The sequence below is a fragment of the Halyomorpha halys genome, unplaced genomic scaffold (genome assembly GCF_000696795.3).
Source record: "Halyomorpha halys isolate HHAL.00 unplaced genomic scaffold, Hhal_1.1 Scaffold1282.1, whole genome shotgun sequence".
Classification (NCBI taxonomy): Eukaryota; Metazoa; Arthropoda; class Insecta; order Hemiptera; family Pentatomidae; genus Halyomorpha; species Halyomorpha halys.
The window spans coordinates 343636-367879 of NW_027108234.1; the positions used below are offsets into that span (position 1 = coordinate 343636).

Here is a 24244-nt window from a genome sequence, read left to right on the forward strand (position 1 = left end):
AAATGAATCTATCCACATTATTATATATATTTTAGATTTATTAGCTGAAAGTATTTTCAATATTTGCTTAGGAAAACGAACCCAGGTGTTTAATTATTATGGAGTCTTAACCTAGACTCAACAGTTTTATCTTGCTTTTTGATTAAAAGTGATTACCTTCGTAGCTTATCAAATGTGACACTGCTATTTTTTAAAACAAACATTCAATAATATGAATACTGAAATAACACGGAGCTTTCGGACTACCTTCAATTACTTAACATTGGTTTTGTGAAATATACAAGAGATCATTCTGTCCTCATTCCGAATTGTTGTCTATTGATCGAACCTAATCAATATGTCACTCCAAACGAATATTGCAAACTTATTATGAAACAAGTGTGCACGTTTGTAAATACGATATTTTAAATAAAAAAGCGTTGATTTTATCTTTCATAAGTTGTAAATTTAATTATAAGGGAATTGAAGTATTTTTATTATTTGTAGAATCCATTATTTCCTAAAATCATCAGACAGATTATAGAAAAGAACAATAAATAAACATAATTACCTCCTATCGATCTGAGATCCATAAACGTGAAAGGCACTGGATAGTCCAATTCAACATCTCCTGAAAAGAGAAAATAATGCAACATCTCAATTTATAATTTTTTGAAGTTTACTCTATGGTTAAACTTAGTATGGTATATGTAATTGTTGTGAAGTACAGTACAGTCTTAAACAAAAAAGTATGTTGTTAAAAATTGATTTGTCAAATTTTTTTTTTGTTATTTATTTATTTAATACCAGAACGGCCTGCTGGTAAAAAAAAAAGATTAAATAAATAGATTAAAATAACAATTCTTAATAAAAGATAAAAGTAAAGATAATAACAAAAACAATGGCATTTATGGATTTAACAAAATAAGTAATTGACTTCCAATGTAAAAAAAAGTGAATTTAAGAAAAAGATGAAGAGAAAAAAAAGGAATTAAGAGTAAATAAAATTTTAGAATCACAATAACAGAACTGATAAATATAGAATTTATAACTGGATGTCCTGCAGCAACCTGGGCATCAGTCTTCGGGTTGTGGTTGGGTTTCCCAGGTTGTAGGTCACTAATCCTTTAACTGTAGTTAACTGGGAGTGGAACTTCATGAACCTTTTTTTGATGTAATCCTGTATTGTCTCTATTTGTAATTCCCGATGCAATTGGCTGTTTCTTACAAACCAAAGAGCAACCATTGCAATTCGTACGACTTTATTTTGAAAAAATTGCAATTGTTTACTTTTCATAAAGGATGCCGCTCTCCAGATTTCACAGCCGTACATCAGCAGTGGTTTTAATTTGTATTTTGCATTTAGAATAAGATAACGCATACACAATTTATTGAAACCTTAACAAATGATATTGATTATAACAACCATATTATTATCATTAAACGCTTATGGCTTATTGACAGTAACAGACCTATAATTATTGATTATCTCAAAAAATTAAAAGACATTAATTACTATTCCTTATAGCCTGTGGTTCTGGTTATGTAGAAGCTTTTTGTAACAGTACAACATGTAAAAAATGAACATGACAAAAATTAAACTTTTTTATGAGATGTGCTACACAATTATACCAGCAGTATTGAGGAAGTAAAAGTAAGATAAAATCCTTCACTATTAAAAGTGACATTTATTGGTCTCTTTTCCTCACCCTGCCTTCTTATATTCCAATCAACATAAGATGTGGTTATTTACGTTTAAATAATACTCTATTATTTTAGAGAGTTTTTTTAACATAGATATTATTTTTGTCAGCATATTGAAATAGATATCGTACCTTTGCTTGAATATGTGCCACATCAGAATAAAAATTATACAAAATAAAAATAAAACTGTGTTTGAGCCATTCAATAAATTTTACTGTAGCCTGTAGTTAACTTGTGACAATTCTAATAGCTTTTGGGAGGTCTGTAGGACGGTTACTAAAAAAAGTAACCATATTCTATGGTCTATCTTTGTAATACGTTCAACTGGAAATAAGAAAATGACAAAAACAATTTTTGACGTATTCCAAAGATATTACCGTATACTGGATTCACTTTCTCTACTGTTGTCCCTCTACAGACTGTCTCAAAGCTAGGAGGCCTGTCACAAAGTAACCAGTCTACGGAATACTTCAATTATAAAGTCAAATTAAAACTTCGATGAATAGATATTTTATAACTTATTATTGATTAGTAGATATATTTATCAGAAGCTTATATTTTTAATATAGGTTTGAAAAAAGGCTAAAAGGCTTTGAAAAAATGTAGCAGATTTAAATGTTTGTTAAATGTTAGTCTGTGGACTCAAACTAGTGGCATCAAATAACAGACCCAAAAGAACCAGCCTATTCTCTGAAATCATTTCTACCCAATCTGGCCTGGACGGACTTTGGGTTTGAGATACCTTTCTGGGTAACACCCACCTTATAAAAATTTGGAGTACCTGAACCTTCAGAGGGTTCGCCGAAAATATAGGTAGTTGAGTGTGGATGCACATTGTGGGCAAAGAAACTAATCAGTAACATATAAGTGATCGTTACGTAATCCAAGAGATTAAGTTACATAACCTCCCAATCGGTTTCCTACATCATATCCTCTGTAAAATTTTTAATCCAACTTGATTTTTAATACGAAAAATCATCTTAGTTTTTAGGATGAAAAATATTGAGGTGGGATCTTACCAGGTTCAATGATCCCAGGAACTTCGAGAGAAGTATCGCCGTCACTCCCATCTCCTTGCATACCTTTAAAAAACATATTCATTTGCAATTAGAAATTACTAAAAATTTTCCTTTAATAAGTAATTTAATATTTACTAAAATTATAATCACAATAAAAACTTAAAGTAAGTTGATACCATATGTTCTAGTTCTCGAATAAAAATGTTTTTTGTTATTTATTACTTTATCTTAATTTTTCTAGCTAAGCGGTAATTTTAAAAATCGAGGTCTGGATTTTTTTTATTATTCAATTATTTAATCTGGTTTTAAAAGAAAAAAGTTTTGGAAATATTAAAATTAGTTTCGTCGATGGCAGTATCGATTTTTGTTGGGTTTTTTCTCAGTACACTTGTAAAGGAACCCCTATAACTAAAAACAGATTGTATAGTTAAGACTGAGAGATGAAGGAAAACGATTTGAATGACCAAGGTTCCAGAATTTTCTATTTATTTAAATCCATCTATCTCACACTTACAATCGGAAGTAATACGATCCTGAAAAACATCGAATTTCAGTTTTCAACGGAGGTTTGAGGTTCTCCGAGTCCAAATAACCAAGTCTAACAAAATAGTTTTTGTGAGCGCGATCAGTTTAGCTCAAAAACGAAAAGTGGTATAGATCTTAAATTGCGTATTTAGGAGACAGGTGTATGCTTGGCACAGTTCATGTAACTGAAACGTTTTCGTTAAAATCCACTTATCTAGAAGTGCCTTTTTCACATTTTTTAATTTTTCAAAAATCTCTTTAACAGTTTGATTAAACTCGGCATACTTATATAAAATTAGGTGCTTTTTAATATCAGATAAGTTTTATACTCATTGAAATAAACTGAAAGGGCTTAAATGCGGATTTTTCAAAAAATCTCCATCAAAAATAGCTTTAAATTTGTTTATTTGGAAAAAAATAAACAGTCCTCATTATAAGCAATAGTAAACAATCGATAAATTCAAAATATTTAAGCATTTTAGTAATAATTAAAGGAGAAAAGAGGAAAATTCGAAATATCCGATACGAACGGGAACGGACCATCCCATCTTTCCAAATTGAAGTATGGCTTCATTATTTTTTTGTTAAACTTTTTTTCGAGATATTTAAAATACGAATTTTCATAGCAATAGAAATTTTTTATCATAATTATCAGTTTACCTGAATTTACATTTTTGTTTCTCCTCGAAAATCATAAAAATGGTGGTGAGTAAAAGTTATGTGATGCGCAGACTGCACCCGAGTTTTGGTTTTACTCTCATTCCTACCTACCGTGTATCCCGATGTACCGTGGGTCCCTTCAGCTTTAACATTGACAACCAAATTCATCGTTTTTAAATAAGAATTTTTTTATTTAGATAATGGGAGGATATTTTCAATTAAATTCAAAATATTTGTAATTAAAGAAACATTCAGAGCAAAAGTAGTTGTCAGTAAAACATTCAAATAAAAAAAACTTTTCAAGTTAAAAAGAAGTAATTTAAAAATATATTTTATACTAAATTGCTGTAATTTAATTCAAAAGTCAAGTGCCCCTACAAGCCAAGAACCTGTCATAAGTAAGTAAGTTTTCGATTTTCGAAAAGCCAATATTCTTTATTTCTATCATACAGAATTTAATGTTAGCATTCTTTATAAATTCGATTTAATATTGTTTTTGGCGCCTATTAGAGGTTATTCATATCTTCAGAAACCAGCTTTAGACCAATGTAATTCGATGTTAAAAAGCGGAACACCCTTGGATTTCATCCAATTAAAAATTAGTTTTCGAGAAACTTAAAATTCTCTTGTTCTTGTTGTATTTCTATTAAGATTTATTTATTGATAGATATTACAATCTGCCACACAGTTGTGGGCAATAGGTAATAGTGATGAATGAATCTGATACATACTAAAATAAATAATAATAATAATAAAATAAAAAAAAATAAATAAAAATAATAATAAAAAAAAACTCTCTTAAAATATATACAAACAAAAGAATAGACAAGATGAACATAATCAAACTATCTGTATGAAAAATAAAATAACATAATGATAAAATAATATATACAATATTTACACAATCGACCTGAGGATCCCTGAGCCCACTCTATCCCCCACGTGTGAGCGATAGAGCAGAGCTCAAGAGATCCCAGCGCATCTCTCTCGCCGCATCACTGGTAATGAGCCAGTGGAGGCTGAGCAAGTTAAAATTCTCTAATGCTTCATCCAGCAAAATATAAGACAAATATTACGATTGCTTAGTATTATTTATTTACATGAAGTTTTATTAATTGTCTATGTATGAAGAGGACGGATTCGGTAATCGATAAATAAATATTTTTCTAAATTCCTGGACAAAGAAGTATCGTATCACTTGAGTTTTATCTCTGAAATGATTCCACAGTCTAAAACAGATAAACATATATTTATTTACAGATAAGTTAGGTATGATGAACTGATTATTAATGTGATCCAGAATCGATATATTTTTATTTTAATTCCAGTAAATATTGATTGTCTCAGTTCATTCCGTGTTTTTCATTGGGCGGTTCACTTTCTTCCATATTGTCATTATTTTAGCTAAAGTATTTTTTTAAAAGTCGTGTGTATTATTTCAAATTGAATGGATAAAATACATATAAATAGCAAAAATTATTTGAGGTGATTTTGATTCGATTGATTACGTTGGAAGGAGGAAATATTCGCGGAGCAGTATCACTCGGACTGTCAGTCCTCTTCTCTTCAGTACACATAAAGTTCAGATACTTCAGTTTGCCCCGAACAAAAATTACTGGACTAGTGAAAAATTAAAATATACCTCATGGAAAGAAGAGAATGTGCAAAAGACCATTCCATTTTTTATTTATTTAATACCAGATCGGCCTTACATGGTTAATGAAAGAGGTACATTTTTTTTTTTTTTTTTTTTTTTTAAAGAAAATATGAGATATTCATCGTGTAATGTGTTCTCTAGAGCTATCAATCCATCTCTAGAGAGAAGGTGCTGGATGGACATTATACCTCAGTATAAGTGCCTCAGCACATCTAGAATAAAACATCACACGTTACTGAACAGAGACACTACAAAAATCGCCAGGTATACAGAGGACATTCTCTCAGACTATTTCATACCAATTGAACCATTTATTGGTAATGATTTTGTATTAATCCACGATACTGTGATACTTAATACTGCTCAAGTACCGTCTGAGAACATTATTGGAGATGAAATTATGGTGCAGGATTTTTTTTTCTAACATGTCCAGACCTCATAGTACAATAGCCCAAGAGGAGGAAAAAGTCAATTATTTCACCCAAATGTTTTATTACTTTAATGATAACTATGCATAATTACTTGTTAAAATGGTTGAGTCTGCCAAGTATAGTTAGGGGAAATAAAAAATGGTGGCTGTGTCAAGACTGAGCTCATATCGTTAAAACTACCAACAGTAATAGATAACCTAATAATAGAACTTCTTTAAATGATGGAAAGTAAATTTACTGAAACATGAGCCCTAACAGAGCTATTTAATAGTTTTTGAGGTACTGTTTTTTGAAAAGCGACATTTCATAAAAAATCAGTAGTTAGTAATTTATTGCGGAGACTCTATATCCCCACCAAATAGATTTCTCACAATAAATTCACCAACTACTGATTTTTCAGTATATATTTCATAAAACGTTACTTTTAAAAAAGCTGTATCTCGAGAATTATTGAAGGTAAAAAGCTCTGTTAGTGCTCATATTTTAGTAAATTTTCTCTCCTTTAAATGATCTCCTATCTGGTTTTCTAGTATTGTAAGTAGTTTCAAAGATATGGAGCTTTGAATGATGAATGAATGAATATTTTTTTTTTTTTACATTTTGAAACATTCACCTTTGTGTATCACCGTAACTATACTTGGTAGACTCATCAATTTTTACTTGCAATTATATTATTAACATACAAGACTGAAAAGACAGGAGACTGCTCGTCGATTCCGACTGTTACAAAATTTATTAGACAAACGGTCTAAACTTCCAATCCATCACAAAAGACCGATCTACATGACTATTATATGGCCTATCTGGACATACGGAGTTGTATCTTTGGATAGGTTTGGGGCTCAACTAAACCATCAAATTCCTCCCGAATCCAATCCTTGCAGTCCAAAATCCTTCGTAAAATCCTTAATGCTCCTTACTCATTACTCCGAATCAAGTCATCCATCTCATATGTTGCCTCACTCAATATCTCATATGTTGCCGATTTGACCCAGAACCAGAAACCTATCATTTCATGTTAAACTTCCCAACCACCCAAATCCAGTTCTTTCTAACCTGGCTTCTCTTTCATTACCTAATAATCCTCCTAGGTGTCTGAAAAGAAGATGGCCTCGAGATATTCTCCTCTAAAAATGTTATTGGAGTTCTATCAAAGGGTAGATTCTGCACATGTTTGTATTATGTCACTATGTCACCTATAGAAAATTTACTTGTTGTATATATTTTATACAATTATAAATAACATCCATTAAATTAATCAAAATTTGGGGTAATATAACTGACTTTTTTTCCATCAGGCCCTTGTAGTATAGATCATTACTGGGGTATGATGGGATTGCTATCAGGTTCTTGTGAGGATTTTCGAAGAACTTAACATAGCCCTAAGAGAAAATTGGAACAAAACCTCCAAAGAATCTTTAAAAAATGTGATTTGTTTAATATTTCGATGGCTAAATGGAGTGAAAATATTATAACTTGTAATTTTAATTTTTATGTAAAAATCAGTATTTTATTATTATTATTTTTCATTACCATTAATACTGCTTTGTTACTTTTTTTTTATTAAGTTTATATTCTTTGCTCGTGGTAATCTCAAACTGAAAAACTCCATACAATGTTTCAAAATGACTTTTGTGATGAAAATTCCAGGTGATGCCTGTCTTTACTCAGATTGTGTTTCAATATTATAGTAATAGTATAATGATAATAAAAAAAAACAAAAAAAACTTAAATTAATTTCTATTTTCTGTTTAAAATCCAAGTCGTTTTGTTTTATTAGTATAAAATTTAGCAAAATAGATATAAAATAAATAGTAATTAATAGGCATATATTTTTTTTTTCTCACTACTCAACAATATTGAAACACGACCTGACCAAAGATAGACGTAAGATGATCAATATAGTCAAGGTAAAGAATAAAAAAAATAATTGATATATCAGTAAAGATTAGAATTGTTAGGCATTCTTGAACGTAATGGTTATAGGAAAATATTTATTTATCATTATTACCGTATCTTCATTCATCGAAATTAATACTACGCAATCGTCTTGTAATTGAATAACAAAAAAATCAGTATTTTACTTATCGATACCAAATACCTCAAACGTTTACTTTAACACGCTGTGAATTTCCAATTTATTATAAAAAAATTATCTACATGATCATAAACAATTGAGACTCATAGCTCTCCACTTGTAAAGGAAAAACCGTACCTCTTAAGATCCTGGCGCTTTTCTGTCAACCATGTTACTGGTATTGAAAACCACATGAATCCATACAGAAGAGCAACAGAAAAAAAACAACAGTTTTTTTCTTTTTTTTCTTTTCGTTTCTTTTTTTCATTTTTTTTCTTTTCGTTTCTTTTTTTCTTTTCTCAAAAACCCAATTGGGACATACACCAGGGCACGTGACTAATATTTTTGGATGTAGAACCACCATAAAATATTTGCTTAAAATCGGTTATCCCCTCAACTTGTCATTTTCAGGCCTACCTCTTATACCCATATTATTAACAAAAATAATGTTATAATTTAAAAAATATATACTTGTTCTTAATATAATAATTATAATTATATACAAAAGTATACACTTATTCTTAGTATATATCTTTTCTTTTTTTTTTTCTATGGATCATTTTGTCAGATTCAGTAACTATTCGAAGCAAGCTTTTTAAAATTGTTAACTTCTCATTTCTGTATATATTATTAAAGAATCTTCGAGTGGTTTTTATTAACAATTCATGCTGACATGCATTAAAATATTAGCATGAGAGTGGTAATTAATCAAACAAAATCAAAATGATCCAACAAGATTTTATGATTATTAAAAATAATTGTGTAAGAATCAAATCAGAGATATTATCGAAATAATGATGACAGCGTCAGGAAGTTCTTCAGTTACCTCCACTCTCCAAAAGACAATCAGTCAATTTTGATAATAATTTAATGTAACTTCATCTTTAGTAATTAGTGATTAAAAAATATAATTGTATTTTGTTAGTTGTTGAAATATGTAATTTTCATTCTTCTGAAGTCAAACATAAAAGTAGGGTTGGAGGAAAAATGATCAATTAGCATTTTTGTGAAAATGAGCTTTCTTCATAGCTATCTGTGCTTAGACCAAACTCAAGCTTTTGAAAAATTGTGGAATTAGAATGCAAAAAGTAGAAAGTAAGAAACCTCATTTTCACAAACATTCCATGGGTTGAAATAAATCTAATCTAAAATCTAATTTAAAATTACCACAAGGTAGAATATTACAAATAGAGTGAGCTTGGGCAAATATGTAAGCGATTTTTTAGTTTCATTTCACATTGGTATACAAATGCCTCTTAGTTTTATTTTGAGAGGGGTGGCTGAAGTGTACAAATTAGTACATATTTATCCCATTACTGTTTTATCGACTGTGATGTCACTAATTAAATTAGAAATGTAATAAATACTATATTACAGTGAAATATAAAATATAAAATTGACAGTATAAGATTGAGGTGTGGAAGTTATTAAAAAAATAAAAAAGTCAAGGTTAATTCAAATCTCTTATCATTATATAATACCTATTAGGTGCTCCAAATTATGGAAACGAGATAAGCTCAACAACAATTAATACAATGAAATACAATAATTAATACAACAACTATTATGTCCCAAATAAAACCACTTATTGTTTTTTTGGCTACCTTGTAATATTTAAAATTTTAGATTGTTGTTAAAGAGATATGGTGTACCTCAAGTTTATCAACTTTCATAGAGATAAAAAAAGAAATGATTAAATATGTAACTAGAGATGTGGAAAATACATATAGTTTTATATTTATGATGAGTTTTTTTTTTTTTCACGAATAACCATTTTAGAGCGTACGATAAATTAACTTTGGTTATACTTCCTTGGAGCCGGCACCTCCTTCATCCTTTGATAGTGCCGCTCTTTCTCATCCTGAGTACATTTCCTTCTAGTACCAGAGCACAAGAGGAGAAAAAAGGCAGTTTTTTCACCCCAATTTTGTATTACTTAATTGAAAACTAGGTATTTAATTACTAGTCAAAATTGATGAGTCTGCCAAGTATAGGTAGGGAGAATAAAAAATGGCGGCTGTTTCAAAACGTTAAAAACAATTAATTTTTTATTTGGAGCTCTATATCTTTAAAACTACCAACAACAATGGAAAATCTAAGAGAACCTCATTTAAAGTAGAGTAAACTAGCTAGAATGTAAGCCCTAATAGAGCTTTTTAAAAAGCAACATTTCATAAAAATGTTGTATAGAACGTACTAAAAGATCAGTAGTTGGTGAATTTATTTTGAAAATTCTATATCTCCAAAATCATTTGACGTACAGATGTCTATTAGTACTCAAATTAAAGTAAGTTTAATGGGCTATTAAGTAGTTTATGACGTTTATTTTCGTAGGAAGAGTAGTTTTCATGAAAATCGCTAAAATATTGATTTATAGTTGTTCGGATAAATCTTCATTCGCCAAATTTATATTCATGTGTGAATATCATAAAAACTACTACCCCTAGGAAGATAAGTGTTATAAACTACTTTATATTAAGTTAAATTTCCTTCATTTTGAGTGTTGGCAGAGATATGTGCGTCTTATGGGTCTAGAGATATATTTTTCAAAAATCCAACAATTTATACGAACAACTAGAAATTAACATTTTGTGAGTTTATTTCGTCAAATATCATAAAAACTACTACTCTTACAAAGATAAACATTATTAACTATTTTCTAGTAAATTTAATTAGATTTAATTTGAGTGCTGGCAGACATCTTTACGTCCAATTGTTTCTGAAATAAAGTTTTTCATAAATCAAACTTATTGTCCGAAAAATTATAAATCAATTTATTTTAGCAAATAAATAGAAAACTACTATTCCTATGAAGGTAAAGGTCATAAACTACTTTATAGTACATTAAACTAGCTTTAATTTGAGTGCTAATGGACATCTGTACGTCACATAGTTCCTGAGAAATAAATTTCTCAAAATAAATTAACTAGCTACTAATATTTCACTACATTTTTATGAAATGTTGCTTTTTATAAAGCTATATCTCGAGAACTATTGGACGTAAATAGCTCTATTAGGGCTAATATTTCATCAAATTTACGCTTCTTTAAATAATGTTCTTTTAGATTTTCTAGTGTCGTTGATAGTTTTTAAGATTTAGAGCTCCGAATGAAAAATTTATGTTTTTTTAAGGTTATGAAACAGCCACCATTTTTTATTCCCCTATCTATACTTGGCAGATTCATCAGTTTTGACTAATAATTATACATAGTTTTCATTAAAGTAATCAAAAATTGGGGTGAAATAACTCCCGTTTCTTCTTACCGGCTCTTGTACTATTCCACGTGTTGATTTTATCATTTTCCGAAAACTTATTTATGATGGTTTATTAGTAAATAAACATAGTACCCATGGCAATCAGTTTATAGTTTTAATTATAACTAATTTTTACCCAGCTCTACTCACATGAACCCGGAGGTTAAAAGAAGTAATATCTGACTCAACAAAATTAAGCAAAGGAAAAAGCTACCATTCGTACCTCCTGAAGATTGATATTAATTACTTGCTCTATTAAATAGATCTAGGATCAATAAATCTGGATTCGTCAGCATTGGTTTTTTTTTTTATATTAAATTCTAGGCCTCCTAAAAAAAAATAAAAAATAGAGGGTATAAGCTTCTTCCAGCCAAATAAATTTGCCTTCAAAACTGTGGTCATGAATGTACCCGGAGGTAGCTCTGCCTCCCTTATAATTAAAACAAATATTAATTGTATGAAATTAATTTTTTTTAAAGCAAATAATTGTAATAACTAATTAAGCACTGCTATGATTATATATATATATATATATATTTTTTTTTAAATTTGTTTCATTCGCCTTTTCTGTACTGAAATATCACAATCTGATTGACTATGGCTTGTCCTCCCCTAATTTTGATCCTGGGTACGCCCTTGATTGTGTTACAACACAAGATATGTCTGATGCTGTTTCTCAATTAACTAAATTGTCCGTTTATTTTCCTGGTCATCGGGCTCTTTTGTCCATGTATTTCCAACGTTCATGCAATATTTCTTAAAAAAAAAAGAAACAAAAACATACATCTCACGTATCATTATCGTGACTGCGCAAGGCCGCTACAGAAGCTCTGACTCAATGTCAATGTCAAGCTCTGACCCAGTAATAAGCATATATTTTATTATTTCAAATAATTTCACAATTAAATTGTCTTAAAAGTCATTTTAATTCTTATGGGTCTCAATAAACATCATATTATGCTTTTCATAGCTAAATGTATATCCTGACCAAATAATGTGAATGACGTTTCATATATCTGGAGTGACAAAGGCAAAACCTTCCTGGTTATGATAAGATAATGCTATCGTAATACCTAATCTACTTTTTTTCCGTTCCGAATTTGAATTCATTTAATATAATTACTAATAAAATATCGTCCTGGTTTAATTAATGGTATTATAGTCGCTTTTATTTATTAGTTAAAAAGAACCAGTTTCCAGTTTTGAATATATTTTAAGTAAACATTTTAGTAAGTAAATCTTTCCTTTAAAAATTTTTAAGAAAAAATGAATGTGTATACGTGACATTCAAATTGAGATGTTAAAATTCCTCTGATTATAATTTGTGACGAACAATTACTTTATAGCTGGTGCAGAAAGTTAGATAACACTTTGTGATTATATTTACAGCTTCATGTTTTATTTTGTCTTTATTTGGAATTCAGTATCCTTTTACTGAGATGATTTCCTTTTTAATATATTTGTGACGAAATATCGCTTGTTTTTTTAATAGTGGGACAATTTACGAACTGGAGTTTTTTTATTATTTTATATTTGAGATATTACGTAGTTTGTATTGTAAGCTGGAAGTAATTTGTTACTGCTGTAATAAATTTAGGAAAGTCTGTGAGACGTGCTCAGTAAAGACATTAACCGCAGTCTATGGTACTATCTTTGGAATACGTCAAATTCTAAATAAAATCAAATTTTTTTTTTTCGAATGTGTCACTATTCAAGAATACCAGCATATATTTTTTGGTTTTACGCTGTTATTTGTATGTCTATTCATATTTTAGTCCAAAATTTTAAAACTTTACGGTTTTGTCAATTTATAAAATTAATCTATAAAATAATTTACTTTATTTCATGATTTTTTTTTATGATAAATTTTCAAAATTTTAGTCTTGAAATTTTAATTAATGATGTCTGATTATATCATGCGATAAACAGTTTGTTTTGTTTTATTATTTTTAACAATGAATCTCCAAGACAATAAGAAAAACAAAGCTAAACTCAAACAAAACTCTCATTAAAATTTGAACTTTTACGTTGCAAGTTAAGTATACTCCAAAAACCTATTATATTGGTCGGTATCTGTAGTTTTCTTCGAAACTGATTTTTTTTTTTTTTGGAGGGGGGGCGGTTTGATTAAAATATCACCGATTAAAACGATAAACCTCGAAACTCTTTATTACATCTACACTTTCCCTCAAAAATGGTAACTAATTATATGTTTCCTACGGCCATATCTCGTCCGCTTATTAGGAAAAAGAAAATGTGTTTTAGAATCCTTTTCTCAATACACAACACAAGAAAAAAAATCAAATGAAATGAATTAACTGTATTATCTAAATATTTCGAAAGGGTTACCGATATTTTTGTTGAGTTTCGGTCTCCTATATATGTATACAAAATCGGGTACCTTTTGTGAGATAGTTGCAGCGCGGAGTCTTCTTAACGTCCTTAAACTTTCGACGAATAAATAATAGGAACAGCTTGTAAAAAATTAATGAAGATAAGAAAACTTAAATGTACGAATTAAATTCCCAAAATAAAATAACATAATTCGAAATCGGACCATTTTAAGTAAACTACTACACTTTTTTGGAACCATCTGATTTAGTTTATGTTTTTGTGATTAGCTAATCTCAGCTGCTGTTTACTGAAGTGAGGCCAGACATATTGTTTTATAATACAGTCTGCTAAATTATATATACTTTTTATGCACTGTTGCTATCAAAAGAGTAATAAACTAGAAAGTCCCTGTACAAATAACTTTCTCTAATTGTAGTTAATTATACGCTTGTCCTCGATTGGCTGATAGTCAGAATATGCTTTTCCTAAAGTTATCTACCTTAAAGCTTCTGATAAGTTAGCAATGCATACAACAAACTACATAACATGTATAACACAGTGATAAAAAGTTTAAGAAAAATTTTATATTATAGTGCAGATAGATACAATATACCATATTAATTATCTTTTAATTAATAAAACTATTTTTAAATAATACAGAACTAATTGTCTTTCTTTAAAATATTTTCTCATTCCTTTTTCAACGAGACAAGAATTAAGTACTGAAAATCATAAAGTATTGGGCCTAAAACATTTACGTTGCATAAAATATTACTATATATGACACTTGATTAGAAAAATTCTACAGAAAATACTTATGTTTAAGCATAAAATATCTTAATTTGGAAATTTCTCGAATAACATGTCAATACACCTTTCAGTAAATAGATTAGTTTACTACTGAAAAAGGTTTTTGAATCAGACTTTATGAAGATTGAATCAGATTTTATGAGATGAAAATTTTTAATTAAAAATAATCCGTTCTGTTGAATATGTAGGGAAAAAATTGGAAGATGTTACAAAGTTAACTTCACAACCAAATAAATTAAGTTCATAAATAAACTTCATTCACCACTACCAAGACCCGCCCTTTGGTGGTCTCTTCTACTTTAAATACCAGAAGGAAAAACATTTAAACCACTAAAGATCTCAAGATTAAAAATTAAAAATGTTTTATAAAAAAAAAAAAAATGAATTTTTTCGTATACTAATAAGTTATTAGATAATTGAAAAAGTTATCTGGTGATTTACTGTGCTTAGGATGTATACATTTAAGTTTAAATAGATTTTTATTGTTATAGACTGAATATTTTTTAATATGTTTAAATTTTTTAAAAATTAATATCTTAAAATTAATTTATTTTAGCCAAAACAACAATGAAATGCTTGTAAAAAATATTTATTTTTATATATTTTATTTTTAACTTGGTTACATTAAAAAAAAATTGTTTGTTGTTTTGGTTTTACTTCTAATTTAAGCTTATCATGATGACTAGACAAGATGAAATTCCGTTATCTTAAGTTGGTAATTTTCTTAACAACAATAACATGTAAGTTTAAGAGTCCTTATCTATATTAAGCGCAAATATTGTTATGTTTTTTTTTTTTTATTTATATTATTGTTTACGAATATTAGGCCATGTTACGTACATTTCTTATGAAACGCCTATTAAATCCTATGACCATAATATTTTTTTTGTTTATTAAAGTTTCAAAAGAACAATGAAGTTAGTTGCATATTGTATTTATAACTGACAAGGGGATGCTATGCATGTGGGATCACCGATTTCAATACTTCTTTTTTTTTGTGAGACAAGTATCCCTGGGTTCTTGTCAATGCGCCATAAGAGCCGAAAAAAAAATCTATAATTTAGAAATTTATAAAGAAAGGGTTTTTGAGGAGCCAAAAACAAATATCAACTTTATTTCTCTGTAAAAAAATGTTTCATCCCAGATTGTTAGGTAAGTCGGGTTAACTTATTTTAATGCTGTGTTCTTATTTTGGCATATGAGGGTAACAATACGCCATTTGATTTGTGTTTGAATTTAAAATAACAAAAAAAAAAACTTGGCGATTCTTTTAATTGAGTAAAAATTTACACTAAATTGAAAAACAAAACATCGCTTCTTGCATTGTTGGCTAAAAAAAAAATCAGACAAAAGCTTTACATATTTAGTTACCTCAAAAATCTTTAAATTCAAATTTTCATAAAAAACAAAAAATGTTTTGTCGCGTCAGTTTAAATAAATTATATTTGGCAGAAACTTGTGATATGGTTAAATAATTGAAATATAATTTATTTTTATGCAAATTCATATTTAAGGGTTTTTGAGGCAGAATAGGTGAGTCAGACGAATTTGAATAACGTTTTCCTAAAAAAAAAAAAAAAATAATGTTTGGCCAACTTTGTTGGAAGCGAAATTGTTAATCGCTAAAAACTAAAAACAATGTTTTATGTTCTTTGAAGATTTATGGGCATACATTGCCGCAAATCGAACAAAAATAAAGCACTAAATCGTTAAAAATTCATATATTATTTAAAGTTGAAGGCAGGTAGTAAACTGAGCTGTTTGTACTCCATCACAAAATTTATGAGTTCATAAGGTTTAGTACAGAATCCCAATGCTATGGCATACAATAATCAAATTATAAATAATGTAGATGAGGATTTAATTTCATGTAAGAATCCGCTATAATTTACGTCGAGGATTGATTAACTACGTCAAGTGACAATAGTGATGTCGGATTCTCATGATGACATATTCTCAATCATGATGTCGGATTACCATGATGACATATTCTCAATCATGATGTCGGATTCTCATGATGACATATTCTCAATCATGATGACGGATTTTTACATGTAATTGAATTCTCAAACGATTTCTTTACCTTTGTTCGATTTTCAGCATCGTTTGCCCAAAAATCATTAAACTTAGTTAACTTTTTTTTTTGGCGATTTACGCCTTATAGACGGTTCTGATAGAAAAAAAAAAACCGTTTCAGAGCCGTTTTCTATTCGAATTTTCCATAAGAATCTCGAATATGTTATGACTATATAGACAGGGCTTGCTACATAAAAAAATTGGTCAACTTTACAGGAAGCTATTTTCAATTTTTGTACACTTGAACTCATTTTATACAATTAATATTATTTTTTTTACTTTATACCAAAAAACCAATCGATTGGTTAATATTATAATCATCTAGATTTAGAGTAAAGGCGGCAATAATTTATAAACTATTAAAATTATGTAAAATATTTTTTTTTACTCAGCTCCTAAGGCGTATTAACAAGAACGATTGGACAATAGATATTTTTCGACTAGTATAAAAAAAAAAAGTTCATGGAAATCGAGGATCCCACTCGCGTTGTCTCTCCGTGTGGCTAAAATAAAAAAATGTTGAGCAGGTAAAGCTACTGTAAAAATGTAAAAGTGACATGTAATAAAACAGATATAAAGGATCTATAAAATGACATCCTCTATGACTAACATAAACCATAAATCAAAAACAACGGAACTTAAAGATGAATATCAAAAAAATTATATAAGTTCTTGAAATTATAGGTATAACTTCCTTACTACTTATGTTAGTTTATTTATATAGATGTCTTTTTTATACCTCCTCATTTAAACCTGTTTTATTTTCATTTCACTTTTTTATATTTTAATTATTGTTGTTGACCGCAAACTTGCCCCTCTCCTAATTCACACACAATCATCTATACACAAAGAAATAATCCAGGTTTCCACCTTTGCCACGTTTCAAACCAATTGAATTTCTTAACGTTTTATCCTAATCAAAATCAATTATTGCGAGTGAGGCTTCGCGCAGGTGACACTCAAAGATAAACGAATTATGATACCATATTTTGCTTTTATATTTTTTCCACTACTTCTGAACTAAATTTGAATATAAAGGGGTAAAAACAAAACAAAAAAAAAAAAAAGCATCAACTAAATGTTGAAATATAATTGAGATATTTCAAAAGACCAAATCTTGAATCTTTAATATTAAAAAGAAATATCATAAAATAACTCACCAGTCATCGTTTAGCCAATTTAGAGTTCATCAGGAAACTAAACTTTTGTTCATGTAGAGGGTATATTTGAATGTCTAGGAGTGATGCAATACATCTAGTTAATATGTCTTCTTCCAGAGAATTTTTTCTTTTATTCATTTATTTAATTTATTTTATTTTATTTTAGTATGTATGAGATCATTCATCAGTATTACCTATTGTCCACAACTGTGTGGCAGATTGTAATATCTATCAATAAATAAAAAGTAGTAGAACCGAAAAAAAAAAAGATATATGTTTTCTTAGTGTACTAATTTGTGGTGTACTACATATCGTCTGAGCAAGTGTGATATTGTGGTTTCTTTCTGGCATAACCTTGACTGCTGAGTAGTGTTTAGGTATTTTATATTAGAGATTCAAGACTTGATTTTTTAAAAGTTCTGGTTATATCCTAATACATTCGAGTGTAAACAAGTAAATTCTAAAATTGCTAATTTTTTTAAATGAAAATAAAAATGAACGGTTTTTAAGATAATTATGTAAAATGGGGAAATTTTTATTGTCTTCAGATTAAACCTGAGCATTTATTTTATATTTATTTATATAATTTATTTCAAAATTTAATAATTAATTCCTATTTATCTCAACCTAAACCGGGAGCGCCTGGGCGTGGTCAACTCCCCTGTTTTTGGCTTCACATTCATTTTAAAGGATAGTAGGTTATGTCCCCTTCCCCTCCACCTGAGGGGAGCAGGTATAGCTAAAAACGACCTTTATCTGGGGTTACTATAAAAGAAAAAGTGAAAGTAAATTATATATATGGCGGCTAAGCTGAATAACTTTTAGATTTAGAGTTTTAATTATTCAAAAATATCTTCATTTATTTGAAAAAGTAAATCTACTTTTCATAGAATACTCCTCATTTAAGTAGCATCAGTAATTAAATTCATTTTAAAAGAAATCCTTCCACCTAATGACAGATCTACTGACAAAATAAAAGAAACTATTAAAGAAAAATAAACAATAAAAATTGGAAAATAGATTTAGCTGGTTTTTGAATTACATGCCTCAAATTAGGAGCATTTTAAACTAATTAAAATCAAAATTGAATAATAACTTGACTTATATACATGAGACAGCCCCATAATAATTTTCTGAAAGTGAATATATTGACTTTTGATGGAATATTTCTCAAATTAGTTTTTTTTTCACATTCAACTGTCGTGTAGATGCTTTTTCAACAGTATAATTCATCTTAACAGGAAATCCATTTTTATTATTCAAGAACTTGGATATTTTATAATTTACTTTCATATATTCGAATTTATTAGGAATCTACCAGAACATTCTAAATACCAAGCCTCTCTTGATTCATTTAAATGACTGATTTTGGAAGAAATCCTTTCACCTAATGACAAATCTACTCAAAAATACTGTTAAAGAAAAAAATAAATAATAAAAATTGGAAAATCGACTTGGAATTTTTAAATTCTATGGCTCATTTGTGCCAAAATCTTTTAAAACATCTTTGATATGTGCTTAGAAAAATATGAGATAATTTTAAAAAACATAAAAGCTTTAAATTCGCCATAATTATAACCATATGACAAAAGGTCCCTTATGAACACATTATTTTATCATCAATGTTAGATTCGCCAATAAAATTTCTTAAATTTAAATCATAGTTTACATAAGTTTCTTTTTTATTAACAGAGTTTTTTAATGCTGTTGTGGTGGCTACAATGGTTTGATCTGTTTCATGGAACTTCGCATCAAATAAACCTGTTGGTCTCATAAAAGTTGTGGAGTATTCATGCCTATCCTGGTACCTGGATGCTGAGGTATTTTTTAAGTAATTATTATCACTGTTGTCACTTCCATCATTACTTAGTGTTATAGTATTTGTCGTTGTATTTATGTGGTTTGTTCTATTCACACTCTCAGATTCAACTTTATCCAATAATTTATCAAAAATATCCATTATTGATTTTTGCAAAGGTCCAGTGTCATTATTTTTCATTTTAATAATAGAATTCGTTTCTCGAGTTGCTAGCGTATGATTATATTCTTCGTTAATAACAGGAAGTACGTCAAAAGGTGTTTTGGGTGGACGTGGTAAGGACATGGAAGTTTTACGATCCGCTTTCTCGAGAGCTTTTTCATGAAATATATTTTTCAAGTAACTATTGTCAACTATCCCTTTTAATGTAAATCCAAGATATGTAGTCTTGTCATCATTGGCTTGAGTGGATATGTGTTCAGCGTCTCCAGGTAGTTCTATACTACCATAGTTCTCATTAAGCATACCATTTTCCTTAGATGAATGATCGCTATTTGTTTCAGTAATTTCTTCTGAAGTGCTCATAGGAATTTCATTTACCTCAGCGTTGTAAACGGCTCTGTTCGAATTTCTGTATGTAGATTCATTTATTGCGTCATCAGGATTCCAATTTTGGTTTTCGTTGGAATCACTACCGTTTCTATTGTTTTGGGCGTAATCACTATATTCTATCGACTGTTCCGTTGATTGGAGTGGACAGTGCAGTATCTCAGTTCTGTCGTTTTTATTTTCTATTGTATCAGATTCCCCTTTGTTTTTTAAATGTTTATGGTTTGAAACAAGGTGATTTCTTGAATCAAATAAAGATTTGTGTTTGTGAATTTTAGGTTCAATTACTTTCCCATGTTGTGTATTTAGCGGTTCGTTAATTATTTTGTTAGACCAAGGTACATAAAACAGTGGAATGCTGTTCTTGTTATTTGCTGATGTCGATACCGTACCAGGGTTTCCAGGATCGGATACCATTTTCGTCAATGGTGGTTCGCTATGTGGATCATTCGTCACTTCGTAGCTATTGATGACTTTTTCACTTACTGCACTACCAAAAATATTTCCAAATATTGCTTTATCGTAATTCGCTGGAAGATAGCGAGACTGAGGAGAACGATAAGAATCGTTATCATTGGCTGTTTGTTGCTGATAACTGAATGACGCTTTTGACTTTGAACGATTAATTGACGTCAGCTTGTGGTAAGTAACGTTGTTATTCAACTTTTTTCCCGACACGATATAGAGAACTGTATCAGGTTTTCCAGTTATGCAGTAATCGCAATTACATAAAATCGTTTTCATTGAACTGGAACTTTCCAAATCATCACTCATGGAATCCCTTTTCGATATATTGTACATCTTGAACCTTTTTAAGTTTGTATTCAGAAGGTTTACGAGATTTGGGTTAATGTAATTCAGGAGTGACAGTAAAGAATCGAAAAATTTAGAAAATGAATAATTACCTGAATCCTCCTTGTTGCGTTTCATTATTGCACTAGTAACCCGGTCATCCGTGTGGGGAGATCTATAAGAATTTGTCTCATTTAAAACATCCAATGTTTCCGTACGTCTGAAATCAGATATAGCATAGTCTGAATGTTGGTACACTGTTTTGTTCAGAGAATCATCGACCAATTTATGAAAGGTGGTTAGAACATCATTCTTCAGAACGTTTCTTTCAATACCTTGAGTTGAATAATCATGTCTTATTGGCCTTGGGCTCACGGCAACATATGGATGTGGTTCAATATTGCTTTTAGAATACCTGGCATGTGAGGTCGTTTTGCTACTCTTAGGATTCTCTTCAGTTTTCTGTGATTCATATGTTTTCTTGGTACTGATCGATATAAAAGGTATTAAATCGGAGTCAAAGTAATCATTTTCATCATAAAGACCGGAAGTTTCATTAAAGCTAAGCGAAATATAGATCACAAAGTACATTGCCCCTTCCTACAATCAAAATTTCATAATTAGTTTAACTATTTTTTTTTTTGACAATTACTGTTATGTTTGATTGGTATTACTTACATTCCTTAATTTCATTGTTTAATAACATCCAAGAAAATTTTTCGCTTAGCTGCAACTCCTATAGAAAACATATTTCGGGTAAATTCTCTGTAAAAGGCGTTCTTATTAACGATTGAAATGTTCACTTCGAAACCACAATCAAAACAATTGTTTAAAATAAATTAGACTCACATGTGTTTTATTGATAAGCATCCCATCAATTATACTTTTTGTGTTCGAATTTTATTTGTTTAAGATTGCTGGTTAGGCTCTAGATATAAAATTGCCGTTTAGAAAATCCCGATAAAGGAAAATAATTCTTTGAATAAAGTAATTTAATCCTTAATTTTTATTGTTTTTTTCTTTAGTAGGGGGCTATTTTTTTAAAAATTGGACGATGTGAGTATCATCTACACCTTTTCGTCTCTTACAATTAATGCTATTTAGTTTTGTACAGATAAAATGACCTATAAAAACAAAAATATATAACTATGAGGTTTCCTACCACTAAAAGAAGGCATCAGTATTGGCTTCAGCGTTTGCACCACTGTACTTAACAACTTCCCAAATTATCTGTGCAGGTGAACCAACGTCATAGCTAAATCTCTATTTTATACAGCAATTTTCCATTTTAGATAAGCCATGTTCCGGGTTCGATCCCCACTTAAAATTTCTTGACAGTTGATTCTCCCTTCTCGGGGGATCACAAACCTCTGAGTAACTCCTCTTTTTAAAATTATAGTAGGTAATGAATTTGATGGCAATTTAGGTAAAGAATCAACTAATAGAAATATATGTTGTGAATATTTAAATAAAGATAGCTGATAAACAGCAAACGTAAGAAGTAAATTAGTATTCCAGTTTAAATAAAAATACAATGCAGAAGGAAGATTGTGGGATGAGTAAAAAGTAAAGACGAAAATGATGAGAGTTAAAAAATAATATTTTGCTAAAACAAAAAAGGTAAAATAAATTATAATATGAACTGACTAGAAAACAATCATCCAATATCATAAAAATAGTAATATAAGAGGGAATAATAAGAAATAAAAAAAAAAATTAAAAGTTCTTTTTCTTGATCTGCAGACCTGGTCATTTCCTTCAAGATGCTTGAAGAATTTGTTTATATTTGAAATTTCTTATTTCAAAGCTATTTAGACTGGTATTTAGCAAGCTATTTAGACTGGTATTTAGCAAGCTATTTAGACTGGTATTTAGCTAGCTATTTAGACTGGTCAGACTTCCAAAAATATTTAGGAAAGGGCTATCTCTGGGAATCCAGCAGATCTAGGATAAGTTGAGAAACCCGGTCAAAATGGTAAAGAAATTTTAGGCTTTGACACTCTTCCTCCAATTCGTTCTAGCAACCTCCCAGTCCAAAATTACCGTAGTAACATCTCTTTTATACCTGTCTTTTTTTCGGCCCAAGACTCCCATTGGAGTCCTATATTACCGTTTACCATGGTGGGGGAATCAAGTTTTTCCTTTTGTGGGACCGCCACTCAATATAAAAGTCAACGCCCCTGCCGGATTCTAACCGTATCTCAGATTGATAGACCTGCGCCTAACCACATGAGTTACGGACGGCCCCAATTAAACCTGTCTTCTAATCCTTTTAGTTTAAATTTTATTTCCCTTTGCTATGGACGTGACTCTTTCTATCGAATATCCTAAGCCCTGTACAACAATACAAATAAAAGAACAAACTAATACTATTAATATTGTTTATATTTGGCACAATTTCATTGTTTTATTATATTTCTTTATTACTGGATCGGTCTAATGGGCCTTGCATGGTTACTAAAACAATTTTATTTCGTTATAGCAATTGATAATGAGGAGACTTAGATTCGTCACACCTAAATATTTACAGTATTATAATTATTGAATGAATTAAAATAAATAATAAAAAAAAATTAATAACAATACTTATGTAATTGGAGAATGAAAGAAAGGGAAAAAATAGCAACAAAAACAACTTCTATTTTTAATTATAATTTATAGTAAAATAATTAACTGACTTCAATTGATATCATTACAAGAAGAAGAAACGGAAATGGTGAAGAGGAGGGGCAACACTGGTTAGTTATAGCAGGAAAATTTTAATATTGTAATAGGAGAGTAGGAGCTTAGAGGAGATTAATAATACAAAAAATGTTCCTGCTAGAATTGACCTAGAAGGGCCATTTCTATTCTAGTTATTATTATTATTCTGGAACTATTATTTTCTACCCAAAGCTGTATGAGAGAACGCTTCAACAGTATTAATAGAATTTTAATACATTATTTCACTTCTGTTGGTTAGACCCGACAGCATCAATTTTTAGTAAAAAAAAAAAATACTTTTTATGCTTGTATTGTTGAACTAACATTATTAAATTCCATTATGAAACAGGGTCCAGGTGGAACGCTGTTTCAGCACCGACCTTCCATAGGCGTCAATAACAACAAAGCAACCTTGGTAATTGCTAGGGATGTCGAACATCGGGAGCATTACTAATGCCTAAATATTTAGAGGAAAGCATTAATTAATTAAGGTATTGAAAAAGTCCAAAAAATAGATAAAGTCAATCAAAACATAGAAGGAATAATGTTAACAGTCCTCAAGGATATTCCTACCTAAATTCGTAATTCATGCTATCAGTAACCACTTGTTTATTCCCCTTTACGTTATGTTGTTTTTACATTTATAATTAACGTTAATACCAGGGCATTCAAAAAGTCCTGTCGTTTTTCGTTT

At 29.5% G+C, this 24244-nt stretch overlaps 1 protein-coding gene across 2 annotated transcripts in view; it reads right to left on the reverse strand.

Moving 5' to 3' along the window:
- The window catches only part of Trxr1 (Thioredoxin reductase 1), a 42279-nt gene extending 20630 nt beyond the window's left edge, over nt 1-21649 (reverse strand). The window contains exons 1-4 of one of the 2 annotated variants that reach the window (XM_014433924.3): nt 21526-21649; nt 20961-21447; nt 2703-2765; nt 551-610 (exon numbers count right to left, since the gene is read on the reverse strand). In XM_014433924.3, the coding sequence (XP_014289410.1) occupies nt 551-610; nt 2703-2765; nt 20961-21447; nt 21526-21540 (625 nt within the window). In that variant the 5' untranslated portion in view covers nt 21541-21649. Of the gene's footprint in view, nt 1-550; nt 611-2702; nt 2766-2837; nt 2876-20960; nt 21448-21525 lie in introns of those variants that run through there. The other variant, XM_014433926.2, reaches the window with a different exon arrangement.
- Nucleotides 21650-24244: the final 2595 nt, after the last annotated feature.